General features: G+C 38.6%; 1 protein-coding gene across 2 annotated transcripts in view; it reads left to right on the top strand.

The window, feature by feature from the left end:
• vps50 (VPS50 EARP/GARPII complex subunit) overlaps positions 1-16,523 on the top strand; it is a 129,047-nt gene that overhangs the window by 98,634 nt on the left and 13,890 nt on the right. For both annotated transcript variants that reach the window (XM_085147837.1, XM_085147838.1), the window contains 2 exons: positions 10,854-11,002; positions 15,889-15,985. In XM_085147837.1, coding sequence (XP_085003963.1) covers positions 10,854-11,002; positions 15,889-15,985 — 246 coding nt within the window. The remainder of the gene's footprint in view (positions 1-10,853; positions 11,003-15,888; positions 15,986-16,523) is intronic.

The following is a 16,523-nucleotide window of genomic DNA, read 5'->3' on the forward strand; positions in this document are numbered from 1 at the left end:
ATTGCACAATGGCGCCTGGCTTTGATGCTTGATGTCTTCATATTTAATGATGCTGTTGGTCCACATGGGGAAACAATTAGGATGTCAATGCCTCGCAGGCAGACACAAAACTTGTTTTGCCGTTTGTCTCTGCAGAGAATACTCCGGTCATCGAGGACAGTGGACATTTAGGCAAGCTGCTCTTTCTCAACTACTGGATGTTAGCAAAGTTCACATTATCATCATCATAACTTTGACATTTACACTGGTTTCAGCAATGGGAGAATTTTCTGTCTTTTTTGTACTTTTGCAAGAAAAACTAAAAAAAAACATTTGCAATTACTTGGATTTTAATGTCAGTACAGAATTTAAACTTCATGTATATTTATTTATTATTTACAAAGAACATATTGAAGGCTGTGGACTGCTAATTTTGAAGTCGATCTGAAGAAGAGATATATTACACAGTACCAAGGCACAATAATGAATAAAACTGGATTCTGCAGTATTGCACTGTTGACTATTTTCATGTGTTTATATGCTTCTCAGCCCAGCACCTGCCCTGCTCTTTTGGTGTGCACGAGAACTCTGGAGACAAACGGCTGCTTATTGTAGGAGTTCAGTTCAAATTGTAAGATGTTCTAGCATTCAGGACAGAAAGTGGAGCTCTCATTGTTCTTCCAGGGAAAGTAGTAAAAGTCCTGAATTTCTTCCATCTGCGTTGTTGTGAAATGATGAATACTCATAAGCAATAGGAAAGTGAAACAAGCAATTTGAAGGCTTCAATTTTGGGTTTGGGAAATTGTATTGTGTCTGTACCAAATTTATGTTTTAGTTTAAAAAAAAAAAATCTTTAGTTAATAAGAAACATATCAACGTCTCTTAAGTCGAAGGTTTGGTTTACTTTAGTGCGTTTGCCTGTTACTTTGTTAGGAATTATCCAGGGCAAACTAACAAAAGAACAAAACTGTCTGTCAGAAGGAAGTTTTTTCTTTTCCTCATCGTTTAGTGTAAGAGGTTTTAAAATGCTTCATTAACTCAAGGCCACTTCAAAGTGCCAGACAGATAATTAAAACACGGTGAGCTCACAAAGAAAGGAATTGTTCTCTCGCTCCACTCCTGCTTTTTGGCCCCATTATGCTGCTTGAGATTATACTAAGAATTTAGACACTTACGTAGATATTTCTTTATTCTTTAATACTGAAGAATTCAAATTCCTGTTCACGTCCCACTGGTGAACTTTAATCATTTTTATCTTTAATCATCACTCAGTAAACTGTATAAAGTGTTGCACTGGGCTAGACATAATGAAAGGTCTTATAACTTAATTATTGCCGATTATTAATTATACTTTCATAAAGCATTTAATGACGTTATTAGAAGTTAAAACTAAAACTAATAAGTACATTTTGTTGTCACATAAGAATTTAAATGTCAGTTATTAATAAGAGCTGCAACTATTCATGGCCACATTGTTGTCCTCATAAGTTCATAATAGAGAGGTGATATATGAAATTATAAAATGCTGAAAGATGACTGAAAGGTTATTCTTGTTGCATGAGCAGTCTAAGTTACACTCATCTTTCTGTAATACACAAAATCTGTCTGTGTGTTTGTTTCTTTGTCTGCCAACTCCTCCTAAACGTTCAGCAGTTGAGCAACCAAACTTGGCACACGGGTACGTCTTCAGTCACTGATGGACTGTATCTATGTCAAATATTATGCCTAGCAACCACAAATCAACAGGCTAAAATGACCTTTTTTCTTTTTTTTCACATTTATGCACCTATAACACCATATAAAAGCACTTTGTAATATTTATTTCATGACAATTGCATCTAAAAAAAATTAATTTATGCATCATATATTATGGCAGATTTCCTGGCAACCACCTTGCAACATTATAAAAAGGCCTTTTTTGCCTTTATGCACTTATATTCCCTTATGAAAGCATCCCATAATTTTAATCTCATTACAGTAATGTCTCATTTATATTCACTAAAACTGAATTATACATGTTGCCCAGCACCAGCCTAGCAATAAACTAAAATAACTAGTATTTTCAGACCTACATACCTTTAGAAAAGCATTGCATCATTTTATTTTTATGGCCAATAGCATGACCAGGTCAAATAATACTGTAGCATCCCACTATGTACTATTTAATTCAAGTTGGCAGTTGAACCAAGGATGGACTAGGTTTAAAAAAAATTATATATACACACATATATTTGCAGATAGAATTGTCAAACTCAGATTTTAATTTAGATTTCAAAAATGGCCTTAAGCATTGAGAATATGTCATTCTGCACAGTAATGCTCGTCTGAGTGACAAGATCTCATATTACGGTTACCTGAGACTATTTAGGCAACATTGCAGAGATGCAGGTAAGACTGTGACATGTTGGCGATTGTATTAGTGAACATCTATCTAACTGATCTCAGAATCTTATTTTTGCTCGATTTCTGTCAACTGTTCCTCGTTCTCTGTTGTTGGTTTGTGTCTGAACCACCAAAGTTAAACTAGGCCACATTTCCTTCAGGTGCAAGTCCAAGGGAGTTCTTAATTATTTTGTTATCAACAAAGACCTCCTGCTACAGTTGTCCTGATTAAAATAATTTAAATAATTGCTTAGATTGCCCAAACTGTTAGATGAAAATATTCAGGGCTCATTACTCAAACAGCCTGTTCATGTACAGTAGATTAATTTAATTGAGCTGAGGAATGTGCATTGAATAACTCTTTCTAAAAATTAATTAGAGGATAGTTTTGACAAAATTCCAGCTGCCTTTTTGGCTCTTTATGGTAATAAAAAAACTCTGCATTTTGCAGTGGCGATCGCTAGTGGGCGTGAGCGGAGTGCTTAATGCCGCTTTCACCAGTGTTAAACGGTCCTGTATGCTTGTTGGTTTACTTTATTAAGAAATCTGTGCCTATTACACGCTGTGATTTTTGCAAATATGGTTATATAAGCATTTTTTATTTTATTTGAAAAAACATTTCACTGTTTCTCACATAAACTCACCAATAAATTATCTGACAGGTGATAGATGTTTCAAATCTTGTGTTTTAATGTTTGATGGTGGTTTGCATGCTGATGACAGATCGTTCCTTTGGTAAGTCACAATACAGTGTTTGTGAGCAATGCTGTAAGATGAGTCATATTAGCCTGCATCTCTACAGCTGCCTGATATGTAGGCAGCCTAATAGTAGATGGCAGGACTGGCTCTAGCCTGCTGTGTTAGGGTGGGCAGCTAGAAATAATAAGTGAACAACTTGAGCGAGACAAAAACCCGAAGTTAGAGCAGCTGACAAGTATCCCACGGGTTGGTGGTTTCAGTCCCAGTTCAAATGATGGCGTCTTCTCTCTCTGAGATGTGAAAAATAAGCACAGTACATAAAGTCTTGACTAAACTAATCTTTAAAACACTAATTTGTTCCAAGCAGCATGTAGCAGCTGTAAGATTTGGTTTTCTCACAGGCTGAAGAACATCGGTCCCTGCATGGATCCAGACATTTATCCTCTGAAAGAGAAGCACAGATTATTTTGGAGTTTGGAAAGAGGCAGACTGTAAAAAGGACACAGTATAACATTTTAACGTCATAACACACATCAGATTGAAACGCTAATGCATGCTCGCGGGTTCTTTCTCAGTGTCCTGCAGCTATTTAGAAAAATTACATATAAGGGAAAATCTCAGACGCATTTAACAAAACGCGCATTTTTAGTGAATGTGAAACATGTTAGCTTAGCCAGAGCATCACGACACATGTAACCAGCACAAAAGCTGCTACAACGGGTAAACAGGAACTCTAAAATGAAACACAAATACTGATTTGCATACGTTAGAGTTTGATATCCATTAAAAGATGCCATTTATTTGTTTTTAGTAGTTTAATGTGTGTGCGCTTTATTTGCTGCCTTGACTTGAGGGACAGCTGTCTGCTTCCTCTGAATGTTATTTATATGTAAATCAGATCACGTTAAGAGGGTATGCAGTGTGAGACTTGAGTATGCAAGCTATAAGGTGCCCACACAGTCATAAGTTTATATGCCTCTTTTAGCACTGACTGACAAAAAATTTTTTTCCCTCTAAAGTCTGATTTGGTGGGCAAGACGCCCGTTCTGATGGGCTCAGCCCACCCCTGCCATAGCTATTGTACAGCTGGGCTGTGTAGATGGAGGGCTAACAGTGATCACTGTGACAAAATGGTCTAGACTTGCAGTGAAAATAACTTTCCATGCAGCGTTTGTCTTTCATTGTTTGCCAGCACTTACTGCTCTGATTAATGATATATTTGCCTGTTGTGTTCCAGTTTCCCAGGTATAACAGTCAGAGCTCGACGATCATTTACATTAGCACACTCAGATAAACGTCTTCACGCTGAAAAACGAAAACAAGCGTATTTTCCTACCAAACTGATGTCAGCTGTATAGAAAGAACGCTGCCTCGGGAAATGCAAAAATGTCCTCTGTAAAGTTGTGTGCTTTGTGAAGATCTTCTTCTCAGTGAACAGTGTGTACTCAGCCTTTGGCTCTGACTTTGAGACTGCTGTGACAACTGCAGTAAATGCAATTTCAGGCTTTCACAGCAGAGCTGTTTCACCATGCTTGGATCCTCACAACACTTTCTTTTTTCTCCACAGAGAGATAAATTCAGATGGTTTTTATAATTAAGTTAATGCAACCAGCAAGTACGCGATTCGTTTTTATTTTGATTTGTCCAATCTTTTCTTTTCTCATAGTGGTGTAGAAGAACAATAACTTGAATCTGTATTGTTTATTATATTGAAGAAAACCTCGTCTTGTAGCTCTTAGTCTTGTTAAGTTTAGTGTTACTGCAGATAACATAAACAAAAAAATATTTTGGTAATCAGTGGATCTAAATAAATTTTTTTATTAGTCATTTAGTAAAATGTACAAAAAAGAGTGAAAATATTTCAATTACTTCCTCCAAAAGTCATTTTTAATCTTATTTATTTATATATTTATTATTCTTTTTTACTCTGGCGTCTATCTAATGCAATCTATTACTCAAAACCATCAGCCATGTTCCAAATATGTTTATTTGTTTTGATTTTAAATTCCTTCTAAAATATTGTTATGATTAATTGGTTATTATTCAACATTTTTCTGATCATTTGGTGGATTTGGATGCAGACTTTGTAAGTCATGCAGTAGTTACAGGAGTACATACTTTATAAATGTTGTTCTAGTGAATCCTTAGGTGGTTGCCAGGCAACATCATACTATGTATTGATTTTGGGGTAAATATTGTTTTTAACGGGCTCCTGGTCTGGCGTCATTTTGCAAAAGTGGCCTCCAGGCAGAGCAGAGTACTCCTGGTCTACATCATCTACACTCTGAACTAGAGATGGACCGATCCGATATTACGTATCGGTCCGATACTGACCCAAATTACTGGATCGGATATCGGCGAGAAATAAAAAAATGTAATCCGATCCATTAAATATAAAAAAAAAGCACCTCACAAAACTTGCAACACAGCGTAACTCGGCTCATAACCGTAGCACGTCACAGCAGTATGCGTCACGTGATAGAGCGGCTGTGTGTATTTGTAGCCTCGCTACCAAACCAGCATTTCATCTCCGAGGAAGTTTTCCCAGAGACAAGTAAAGCAAGTGTGTAAGTTCATCTCTGAATGTTTGTAAAGCATTCCCACGTTAAGCTCAACAACCGATATATGGAGCGACTGCCTCTTCTCTTTCTCTCTCCTGCTGCTACTTCAATCGTGAAACTGCTTAATGATCAGCTGATCGGCTTTTCTGTCGTGAGTCCGTCTCTCTTCTTAGTTTTTGGCCCACTTCTCACCAGAAAGAGGAAACCAGCGGCTGAACAACAGCAGCACTATTAGGCTTGATAAGCTGTTGTTAGAATTTATTTAATATTACTTTCTACACCAGGATCCTTTTCTAGGTAGCTGACGGCTGGTAACTGTGCAAGGGCGGATCTAGCAAAGTTTAGCCAGGGGGGCCGATAGGGCATGAACAGGGAAAAGGGGGCACAAAGACATACTTTTCTTTCTTATTCTCATTTAAAATGTCTAGCTTTTAATAAATAATTATCTGACTCTTACACCCAAAGTTTTAATCTGATGTAAAATATATATAAGTCCATTACTGTATATAGTAACTGTTAAGTCTAATATACCCTAGTAAGCTATAGTACTTTTTCCTTTGGGAAGATACCATCTGTGCAGTCTGCAATTCTGTTGAAGAAAGATGTTGAATCTATTTAATTATTCTTGAAAAATAATTTATTTCTGTGCATTTTCCCCCTGCATCAAATTAAATTTGATTACATCGATTAAGCATCATGAGGTGGAGGGTGGTTCCCTATTGTTTTTTTGCTGGGAGTTTGCAACCCTATTAGTTAGGTTGCTTAATATTTCTGCTAAGTACTCTTTAAAATACCAGAATAGGGAGGATGGTGCAGGTTTAAGTTTATTAGATTGATCAGTGTTGCTGAACTATGAAAAATTTTGGGCGCAGTGTATTTTTTACATACAGGTATAACAGAATAGCTTTAGTGTTGTTATTTATTTAAACTTGAGTATAAACTTATACAAAATGCAGCAAGATATTAAAAAAACGTTTTATTGATTAAAAAACACTATATCGGATTCATATCGGTATCGGCAGATATCCAAATTTATGATATCGGTATCGGACATAAAAAAGTGGTATCGTGCAATCTCTACTCTGAACTTCATTATGAAAATGCAGTTTCACTATTTGTCTCAGCGGGACATCAGAGAAATATCTAAACTCCTCCTAAATGCCTTCAGCAGCTGCAGGATATGAATCAAATGAAGTATGACCTCTTCACTATAAGTCACGCTATATGGAAAGATCCAGCTAAGCGCCCCCCGCCCTCCGTCCTTCAGCCCCTCGTATGACGTTGAAAAATCTATCACTGACTCTTAATTTGTCCAATATGGCATTCTTTCTCTCATACTTGGCAATGCAGCAGACACATGGTGTTACTTTGCTTTTATCTGTCTAAAGCCATCTGTCATTTTGAGTGCCATCATAAAAGTGAAGGGATCATTGTTTTTGTGGTTTTTATCTCCGAGCGTATCAAATAAAACGCAAGTTACACAACAGCTGATTACAGTAGGTCCGTAATGATGACTGAAGGGTTGATGTCTTCATATCTTTAAGTTGTATTTTTATCTGTTTTCTGATAAATGCAGCAGCTGCTAACATCCTCACGTATTACTGTGTCTGAGTCGTAGCTCTGTGACAGAGCGGTTCAGTATGACAAGGAGCTTCCTGTTGTCTGGAAACATGGCAGATGCCTTTTGATTATATGCATCTGTTTGTATCCATTACATTATCACGCTAAATGATTTCCTAAGCATCAGACATAATTTGCATGTTTATCCCTAACAATGGATTGAAATATTCAAGGCTACCAAAGGAGAATAACACTGGGAAATCATGTGTCTTGCTCTTACACACAATCAAATGCTGCTGCTATTGTAAACATGTAATAATAATAGCGTAAGCATTTCACTTAGAAACCAGTAAACATTAGGTGGTCAGGCAAGATTGTACCCTAAACCCTAGTGAGATTTCCCCAACTTTGTTCCACGTCTCTGATTATATTTGTGCTGTAGATTCTGAAAACCACACACATAAATTCCTAAATGTCATCGATGTTGTGTTTGTCCTTTCCCGCCCACCACATCTTTCTTTTCAGCCCAGCTTTTTGCTTTTACCTGGAGGATCCCTGCAGACTCGCATGACTTTGGAAAGGAAACACAACTTCTCTCCCAAATGTCTTTCAGAAGCCTGTTTTTATGCTGAAAAGGCACAACAAACGAAAGGTCAAGCGTCATGTAGCGTCACTAAAAATAGACCAAACCAAACTTTGCTTTAATGTCAAACTAATGCAGTTTGAGATTTATTTTATTCATTCAAAGGACAGTGTACAGTTCTTGTATACAACTGTAATGTAGCACTGTAATGTTCTTATTCATGGTAAACCTGTGGATTTGTTTTTTGCTGACTGGCAAAAGTCCTCATGCTGCTCACTTCTCTCTGTTAGGCTATCTTACATATAAAGAGGTGTTTTTTACACCACTTCTTTGTACCGAAAATCCTTTTAGGCACCATCCCCCCCACCGCAAGCACAGCTTTCCCAACACTGCAGACGCAGATATAAAAGAAGAAACAAGTGAAAGAGCTTGAATTCAAAAGCTCCAACACTCCACAAAGAGAAAGCAGCTTTGGAGCACAAGTAAAGAGGCGCGTTTTGACCATAGTGTACAACCAGCTGCTGATATGATAAGATCTGCTGTTACAAAAGAAAACAACTGCACAAATAGTTTTTATTTGATTTTCTGGGAATATTTATTGCGTTTGCATGTTTGTGTGCAAGTTCCTGTAGGATCTGGCAACGTCACAGGTACTAATGGCTGCTGGCCACTGCAGCGAAACATTTATTTATTTTTTTTGCTATGATCCCGCTCCAATTGTTAACGTCATTTGCTGTAGTTTGAAGAGGGCAGTAATGGCCTTTCTGGATTAACTCCATAACCATTACATGTTTGTCATGTTTATGTGCAGGGACGTGTTTAAAATGCTGACAGCTGTGCTCATTGTGGCGACTTGAACCCTTTGCAGTGTTCGAGATGCCTTTGTATCTTTTTAAAGCAGATTTAGTAGATCAAAAAATTGTAACTCATGACTAAGCATGTGAAACTGAGTTTTCTCAGCATATAGTGCTTAAAACATTTATTAGACCCCTCCCAGTGTAAGGTTTAACCTCAATTAATAGTACTGGTGTTTATCAATGTCCTTTTTTTGTGTTTTATGGTGGTCTTTAATCAAAATGATGAAAGCAGACAAATAACTAAACCTCAAGTTATTTAAAAATTATTTTCAGTGGTTGGATTTTGTGCTCGACTACTTTGTGACTTCTCAGACAAGTCCAGTGTGCCGGCTCAAATTTGTGTGTTAAAATGGGAATTCAGTTTATTTTCCCAGTAAATATAAAACAAACTTATAAATTTGTTAAGCATTTCTGTGCATTGTAAAAAGCCTTGGACAGCCATAATTTAAAAAAAGAGTAATTAATGCGTATCAACCCTTCAAGGAACTAAATTAAATGTGTGATTAAATGACTCAGTAAACAAGGACTGCATCTTTAACTTGGGGCTCAAATTGTTCTTCTGATTCCCCGAGTTTAGAATAACTGCATTCACAGCTGTATTAGGCCAAAGTGTGGCTGCTTTGGTGAACGCTCTGCAGCCTTTTGGCAAAGTAAAGAAAGACCTTGGCTGACTAAATATCAGTGTGCATTATTTCTTCTGTTTTTTCAGTGTTTTGGTTGCTTACAGAAAAAAAAGGAAATGTGCCGTTTGTGAATTATGCAACAAAAATGTTAACAGTCATATTTGTTTTCGTTTGCTGTCCAATTTGAGCTCAGATTTAATAATTCAGGGAAAACTTTATCCGATCTTTTAATCTCTAACAAAGACGTAATGAGTAACTTTAGCCTTACCTAGTTACTGAAGGCTTATTTAATTCCACCATCTGCGCTGAGAAGTATTCAATAAATTCAATCATGTTTATTTCGAGCCGCTCCCGCGATGTGTTGCAGTCTCCGCAGGGAAACCTTTAGATCCCCACTGCTATAAAATAATATAGATCAACTGTTAATCTCCCCGAGTCAATTTCAGACCGATGATGATTTTTGGCAACACTGTGCGTTTGATTGAATGCGGAGAGATAAGTTGGAGGTTGTATAAAGGTTGAAGTTATCACTTTGAGGGAGGCAGCATAGCTCCTGCTGGTCTGAGTCATAAATTGTCCACAGAGCTGCATTCTGTGCATTTTTGCAGCAGTGCGTACGCCGAGCTGTTACAGCCCGTTTTAGCCGCTGCTGGTATTTTAATACGGAGCACGTCACTCTGTGTAACACACTGTTTCATTTCAGAAATGGTTATTTGTCTGCTGTTGCTGAATGTTTTTTATCTGTTATCAGTGATAATAAAGTAGTGGCATGAAGGTCTTTTATCAGGCAGGATTTGACATTTCACGAATTCTTGCAATCTTTTTTTGGACCACGTAGAAGTGATGTAACCATTTGCTTTACTTTTACTCATTAATCTTCATGCTACAACAGTTTGTCTCTACTCTGGATACTTGGCAGGACCTCGGTTATAAAAGCTTTCCACCGCTCTTCTGGAATAGGACTGCTCGTACACAATATTAGACCCAGACTGCACTGGCCGGCAGTGCGTAAGTGGACGATACGGTGCAGCATTAATGGCTCCCATTTGTTCATTACCTGCGTGATTGCTATTGATCTGCCAGAAGCTGTTTCAGGGGGCTTTGCAGTCACAGAGTACAAAGCTTTGTGTGCCAACATAATACATTACGCCACCAAGACATTACTTTATTGTTTTTTATGCAGATGCTGATTATTGTGATTGATTGGAAGAGAGCCGGGTTGAAACCTTTCTTTTTCTCTTTCAGTAGTTTTTCGATTGAAAGGATGAAATGAGTGATAAATGGAGAGGAGCGTTAGAATATATCAGAACAATTAATGCTGCCGCTTCAGGAGTGTTTGGTCAGCAGAACTTTACTGTGTGTGGGCTTCGGCTGTGACCGGGTCCCTCAAAGTTGATTGCACTTTAGACAATGCATCTGAACTGCTCTTATGTTAGATTAAATGTTAAAGTGATCGCAGGACAACATACACTGAGGGAGAGATTAGCAGGGAAATTATTGCGCTTCCCTCTGCTTCAAATGATATTACAATGTTTCCTTTGTGTTAGTTTTCTAAAGATTGACTTGATCTGTGCATGCTGACTTGCCCGTCCACCTGTGTTTCTTTCAGGAGGCTGTCGGGGAGAACGCAGGGGTGCATGGCCCAGCAGAGGACAGGAAGGAGAAGGTGCCCAGCCCCCATCTCAGCCAGCTGGTGGTCCTCACTAACAGCGGGAGTCTCTACGGGCTGGCACAAAGGGTGGTGGCCACAGAGTCTCTGTAAGCACACACCACTACATTAAAGTATTCCTTATATTACATCGACATTAGTGCGTGCTTTATGTCATCGCTTGTGTGTCCTGGCAGCGCGATGTAACGTGACAGTTATGTACATCAAAGCACTCTGTTTGATCAAGTTATAGAGGCCGCTTCTCGCTCACTGCCTCGTGTCAGGATGGCAATAATGTCATTACACAGTTTTCCACACACTGGCCGGCAAAGATTAGACCTGCCTGCGTTGTGTTCCTGCACACACAGCAACACATTTTAGCGCCCCCAAAATCATTTCCTTTCTCTAATTTGATATGTTTTAAACTCTCTCAATCAGCCACTCAGTAACCAGTTTATTTTTGTACTCCTCTACTCTGTTTTTTCCCTCCCTCTCTGTCTTACTCTGTTACATTCACGCTACACACTGGTGCCCCCGTGCATAATTAGGTCAAGCTATCATCGGTGCTGACAGCACTTGGGCCCTCAGAGGTCTGCGCTGTACAACAACAGCTTCATAATGAAAGTCTTGTAAACCAAAGGCTCTGACAGGGCTGTTGCCAGAACGCTGAGTAGGCTTACACTCGCTCACAAAAAGGGTTTTGTGTTTTGGAGGCAGGCAACAAGATCCGAAGAAGAATGAAAGCAAAACGGCGAAAGTGTTTAGTGTAGGTAAAGTTTAAAGGACCAAAGCAGACTAATTCTGTGCAATTAGACTAATTCTGCGAGAAATTGTTGAGGGTGTTGGTGGTCGGGTTTTATTTTTTATGCTTCTGATCTAAAAATAGTGTTTTTATAAAAGACAGCTCACAGTTTGTGTGTGTTTTTAGCATCCTCAGCCTGGCCCATTTCAAAGAAAATCTCGGGGAGAGAAAAGAAAGTGGACACAGCAATCATGTGTGAGAAGAATCAAAGATAAAAGCTCAGCAAACTGACCATCAGTTGTTCATTCTCTATGCTGCTGCTCAGGTGTTGCATCTATACAAGCGTGACTCTGAAGTGCAGTGTGTGCTTTCTTTTCTTTCTTTCTTTTTTCTTATTATTCCCTCCACAGCACATGATGATGTTGCTGAGGTAAACACAAGCTGTTCCAGCTCACCTTAATGCGACTTTCATTGCTCTATGAAAACAAACGGACACAAAAAAAAAACCTTCTCTCTGGTACTTTTACGCACCCATCCAAAAAAAGTTGGGCCGGTGTTTAAAACGTAAGTAAAAACAGAATGCAGTGATTTGCAAATCTCACAAACCCACAAAGCAGCTACACTTCTTAACAGCGTGGTACTAAAAAGAAAGAGTTGGAGGAACATTTTGCAGCTTAATTGGCAACAGGTCTGTAACATGATGTTATATAGGGAACGTCTCTGAGATGCCAAGAATAAAAATGGGCAGAGGTTCACCAATATTGCAAAAAAGCCTTGTAGAACAGTTTTAGATTCACTTTCCTTGATGTATAATTATGAAAACTTAAAGATCAGCAGGAGATAATATCATTAAAAGATTCAGAGCATTTGGAGAAATCTGTTTTCTTTGGGCTAAGATGATTTAAAATAGACTGAGGCAAAGTGGAAAACTGTTCTGGGCTCAGATGAGTTGAAACTTGAAATTCTTTTAGGAAAACATGGATGGTACATCGTAAGGACTAAAGAGAGGAGGCACCATCTGGCTTCTTATCAGTGCTCACTTTAAGCCTGGGCGTCTGATAGTATTGGGATGTATCTGCACGTATGGAATCGGCATCTTGCACATCTGGAAATGCACCATCAGTGCTGAAAGATATACATACAAGCTTTAAAACAACATATGCTCCCGTCCAGATGAGCTCGGAAATCATGTGTATTTCAGTAATAGCTGCATACTGCAGTTATTCTAACGGCAGGAGTTCATAGTAGAAGAGTGGGGAGTGAAGTGGCCTGCCTGCAGTCCAGACCGTTCACAAACTGAAAACATTTGGAGCATCATATGTCAAAAAATACGGTATAGACCCAGGAGTTTTGAGTTTTTTGAATCTTACCAAACAAGACTGGAACAACATTCCTCTCCTAAAAGTCCAGCAGCTGCTCTCATCAGATTCCAGATGTTTATGATGACGACTATTTTTAAAAGAAGGGACGCTACACGGTGGTAAACATGGCCCCTATCCCAGCTTTTTTGAGAAGTGCTGCTCGCATCAAATTCAAGACAAGCTAAAAAATTTTTTAAATGGTGCATTTTGTCACTTTAAGCATTTGATATATTTTCTGTGTTTTGTTGTTGATAAAATGTGGGTTTATGGGATTTGCAAATCAATGCATTCTGTTTTTATACAGTGTCCAAACTAGTGTGAATTTATTAACATTAAATTATGCTTTAAAATAAAGGTTTCTGTTTGGGTTTGGATGATAATATTATGCAAATTGAATGCAATTTATCTTTTTTTCCTAAGCGCCCTATCTAAAAAAAATTACATTTATAGCTGCAAGAGTCTATTAGAAGAATAATGACACAGATGCACTCACTGGCCCCTTTTAAGGTACACCTATTTAATAGCTTATTAATACAAATATCGAATCTGCTGATTACACAATGCATCATACCATGCAAGTGACTTAGTACGTGACGGACTGGCTGCTCTGAGTATTTTACAAACTGCTGATCTGCTGGGATTTTCCCACACCATCATCTCTGGGGTTTACAGAGATAGTCTGGAAGAAAAATATCCAATGAGCGGCAGTTCTCTGGGTGAAAATGCCTTGTTGATGTCATAGGTCAGAGGAGGATGGCCAGACTGCTTCAACCTGATAGGAAGGCAACGGTAAATGAAATAATGAGAAGAAGAATAGCATCTCTGAACACACAAATGTTAAACGAGGAGTTTACTCAAATGGCCACCTGATCTCAATCCAATAGAGCACCTTTGGGATGTAGCGGAATGGGGGATTCACATTATGGATGTTCAGTTGACAAATCTGCAAATCCTCTGAGGAATGTTTGCAGCACTTTGTTGAATCTGGGCTATGAAGAATTAGTTCTGGAGTCAAAGTGGCGTCAAAACAGATATCAGATTCACATGTTATCATTAAGTATCCAATTTGCATTTTGGAATGCCTGGAGAAATGCACACTTCAAAGAATACTCAAATCATTCTTTAAAAACAAAAAGAAAAAAAGTTGTGGGGTGGCTGTAGCTCAGGTGGCAGAGCAGGTCAGCCACTAATCAGAAGGTCGGTGGTTCGATCCCAGGCTGCCTCCTGGCTGCACGCCAAATATCCTTGGGCAAGATACTAACCCCATGTTTGCCTACTGGTGGTGGTCAGGGGGCCTGGTGGCGCCAGTGTCCGGCAGCCTCGCCTCTGTCAGTGCGCCCCAGGGCAGCTGTGGCTACAGTGTAGCTTGCCATCGCCAGTGTGTGAATGTGTGTGTGAATGGGTGAATGACTGAATGTAGTGTAAAGCGCTTTGGGGTCCTTAAGGACTAGAAAAGCGCTATACAAATGCAGGCCATTTACCATTTACCATATTTGCAAGGTGAACCAAACAAAAGGTCCAGTGCAGTGTGCATGTACGCTAACATGTAAACATGTACGCTAACATGTCTGTTGCATTTAGTGCAGATGCACTGTACTTTAAATCATGTGTGTACACTTCGTGTGCTTTAGATTTTCTTCCAGTAGAGAGCAGGTTACAGTGGATTATGTCATTAGACTGTAATTACACACTGACACTTGAGACCCCCAACTATACATTTTGTGAAGATTCAATATTTGTTGCTTTTACACTGCAGAAATCTAAGTGAACTGTAAATTTAGTGACTGTCACTTCTGTGGCCTCTGACTTTTAGTTCTCTGATTTTATTTATCAGCTAACGACAGGTTATCTTTAGCTCGCAGTGAGGGACGTCTGCAAGTCTAAGGACAGCTTTTTTTTTCACTTCATTGGTGTGTGCATTCACACCCAAACTGAGGTTCAAGAGACAGCAAAAGAATGTGGAGGTCCCACCTGGGACTGGTGTCTTAGTCCTGTTTTATTCTCTTTTTTTTCCTGCTGTATTTAAGAGCTCTGCGGAGACCTGTTGTTCTTTAATTAATGATCCTAAAGTCCTAAAGTCAGGACTCAACTCTAAACTTCAGCCCACATAAACATGTTCACTCACTTTTTATTTCATGCACTGTAACACTTCAGAGCCATCGATCAGCCTGAGTCAAGAGGTCTTTATTTAGTCAGTGCTGGATACAGAGTGGAAAGGGGGTATATTAGTTCTGAACGCATTGATTGTTTTTTTCTTCTTCTTCTTTCTGTCCTGTATTTCTCTCTCTGCTACCTCTTTTGGTCTGAGTGTTTTTCAAGGATAATTGAAATCCAATCCTTGTCAAAAAAACCAAAAAACAAATATAAGTGCTGCTCGATTTGTCGGACGTGAAAATACTTTGCTTTGGGAGGTGAGACTTAAAGGTTTGGAAGTCAGACAAGTTTTTACAGCAAAATTACAGCTGACTCCATAATTCACATTATAATAATCAAATCTGATGTTTATTTCATCAAAACGTGACCGACAAGGGAAGAAATGAGATTGAACAGCAGGAAATGCTGGAAACTCAGAAGGTTTAAGCACATATGACTAAAATCTTGATCCAATTAATGGATCAGAAGAATCAAGGGAGACAAAAAAGTAAAAAAAACTTCTTATTTCATTTGAGATGTTTTACTGTTGTTCAGGAATAACAGAGATTTAAGGTGATGTTCTCTCTAATGGTCAGTTACTCCACTTTGTAATAGTAATACGAGCTTTTGTAAATAGATCTGTCACTCTTTAATAACACAAAAACAACACATCGTAATTGCCTTTTCTTATGTGTCACAAGCAGAATGATTCAGAACATATGGGCAGAATTTAAAGGCTGTTTCTCTTTGGTTGTCTCAGTGTGTTTCTGGCAGAGCAGTTTGAGTCCTTGCAGTCCCACTTGGACACGATGATGCCTGCAGCCAAGAAGCCCTTCCTGCAGCAGTTTTATTCCCAGGTATTGTTTGGTTTATACAGTTATGCCTCCTCTGAGGGCACAGGCCTCAATTATTACAGTAACTGATCATGTCATCACTGTCAGCTACAGCTGTTGGGTTATATCAGACATCGTCTCCAGCTGTAGAAAACCGTTTGTCTTTTATTTTATTTTAACCTCTTGTAAGGCTGAGATTATGTTATTTTTTGTAATTTGTAATTGATTTTCTCCACACTTGCTCTTAAATATGTGGTTTATAGGATGTGTTTTTCTTTTGGATTTCACTTTTTTAATATTTAAGGCACAATGTGAAATATGCTGTGTGACTGTTGTGGATGTGCTCCCCCTCCCACCTGCACTCCACTTGCTTAATTGTAATTGTGCCCTTTTGTTTTCTTTAAAAACAAATGAAACCAACTCAAACCCACATGGATAACTTTGCTTCTTTTTCTTTCTTTTTTTTTTTTTGTCTCTTTGACATTTGAAATTCAGATGAAGAGACGGGTCTGTTTGACCCAAAACATCAAGTGAATGTCATGTCCTGATTTCGCTCATTGGA

Source organism: Neolamprologus multifasciatus, chromosome 22 (assembly GCF_963576455.1).
Source record: "Neolamprologus multifasciatus chromosome 22, fNeoMul1.2, whole genome shotgun sequence".
In the NCBI taxonomy this organism is placed as follows: Eukaryota; Metazoa; Chordata; class Actinopteri; order Cichliformes; family Cichlidae; genus Neolamprologus; species Neolamprologus multifasciatus.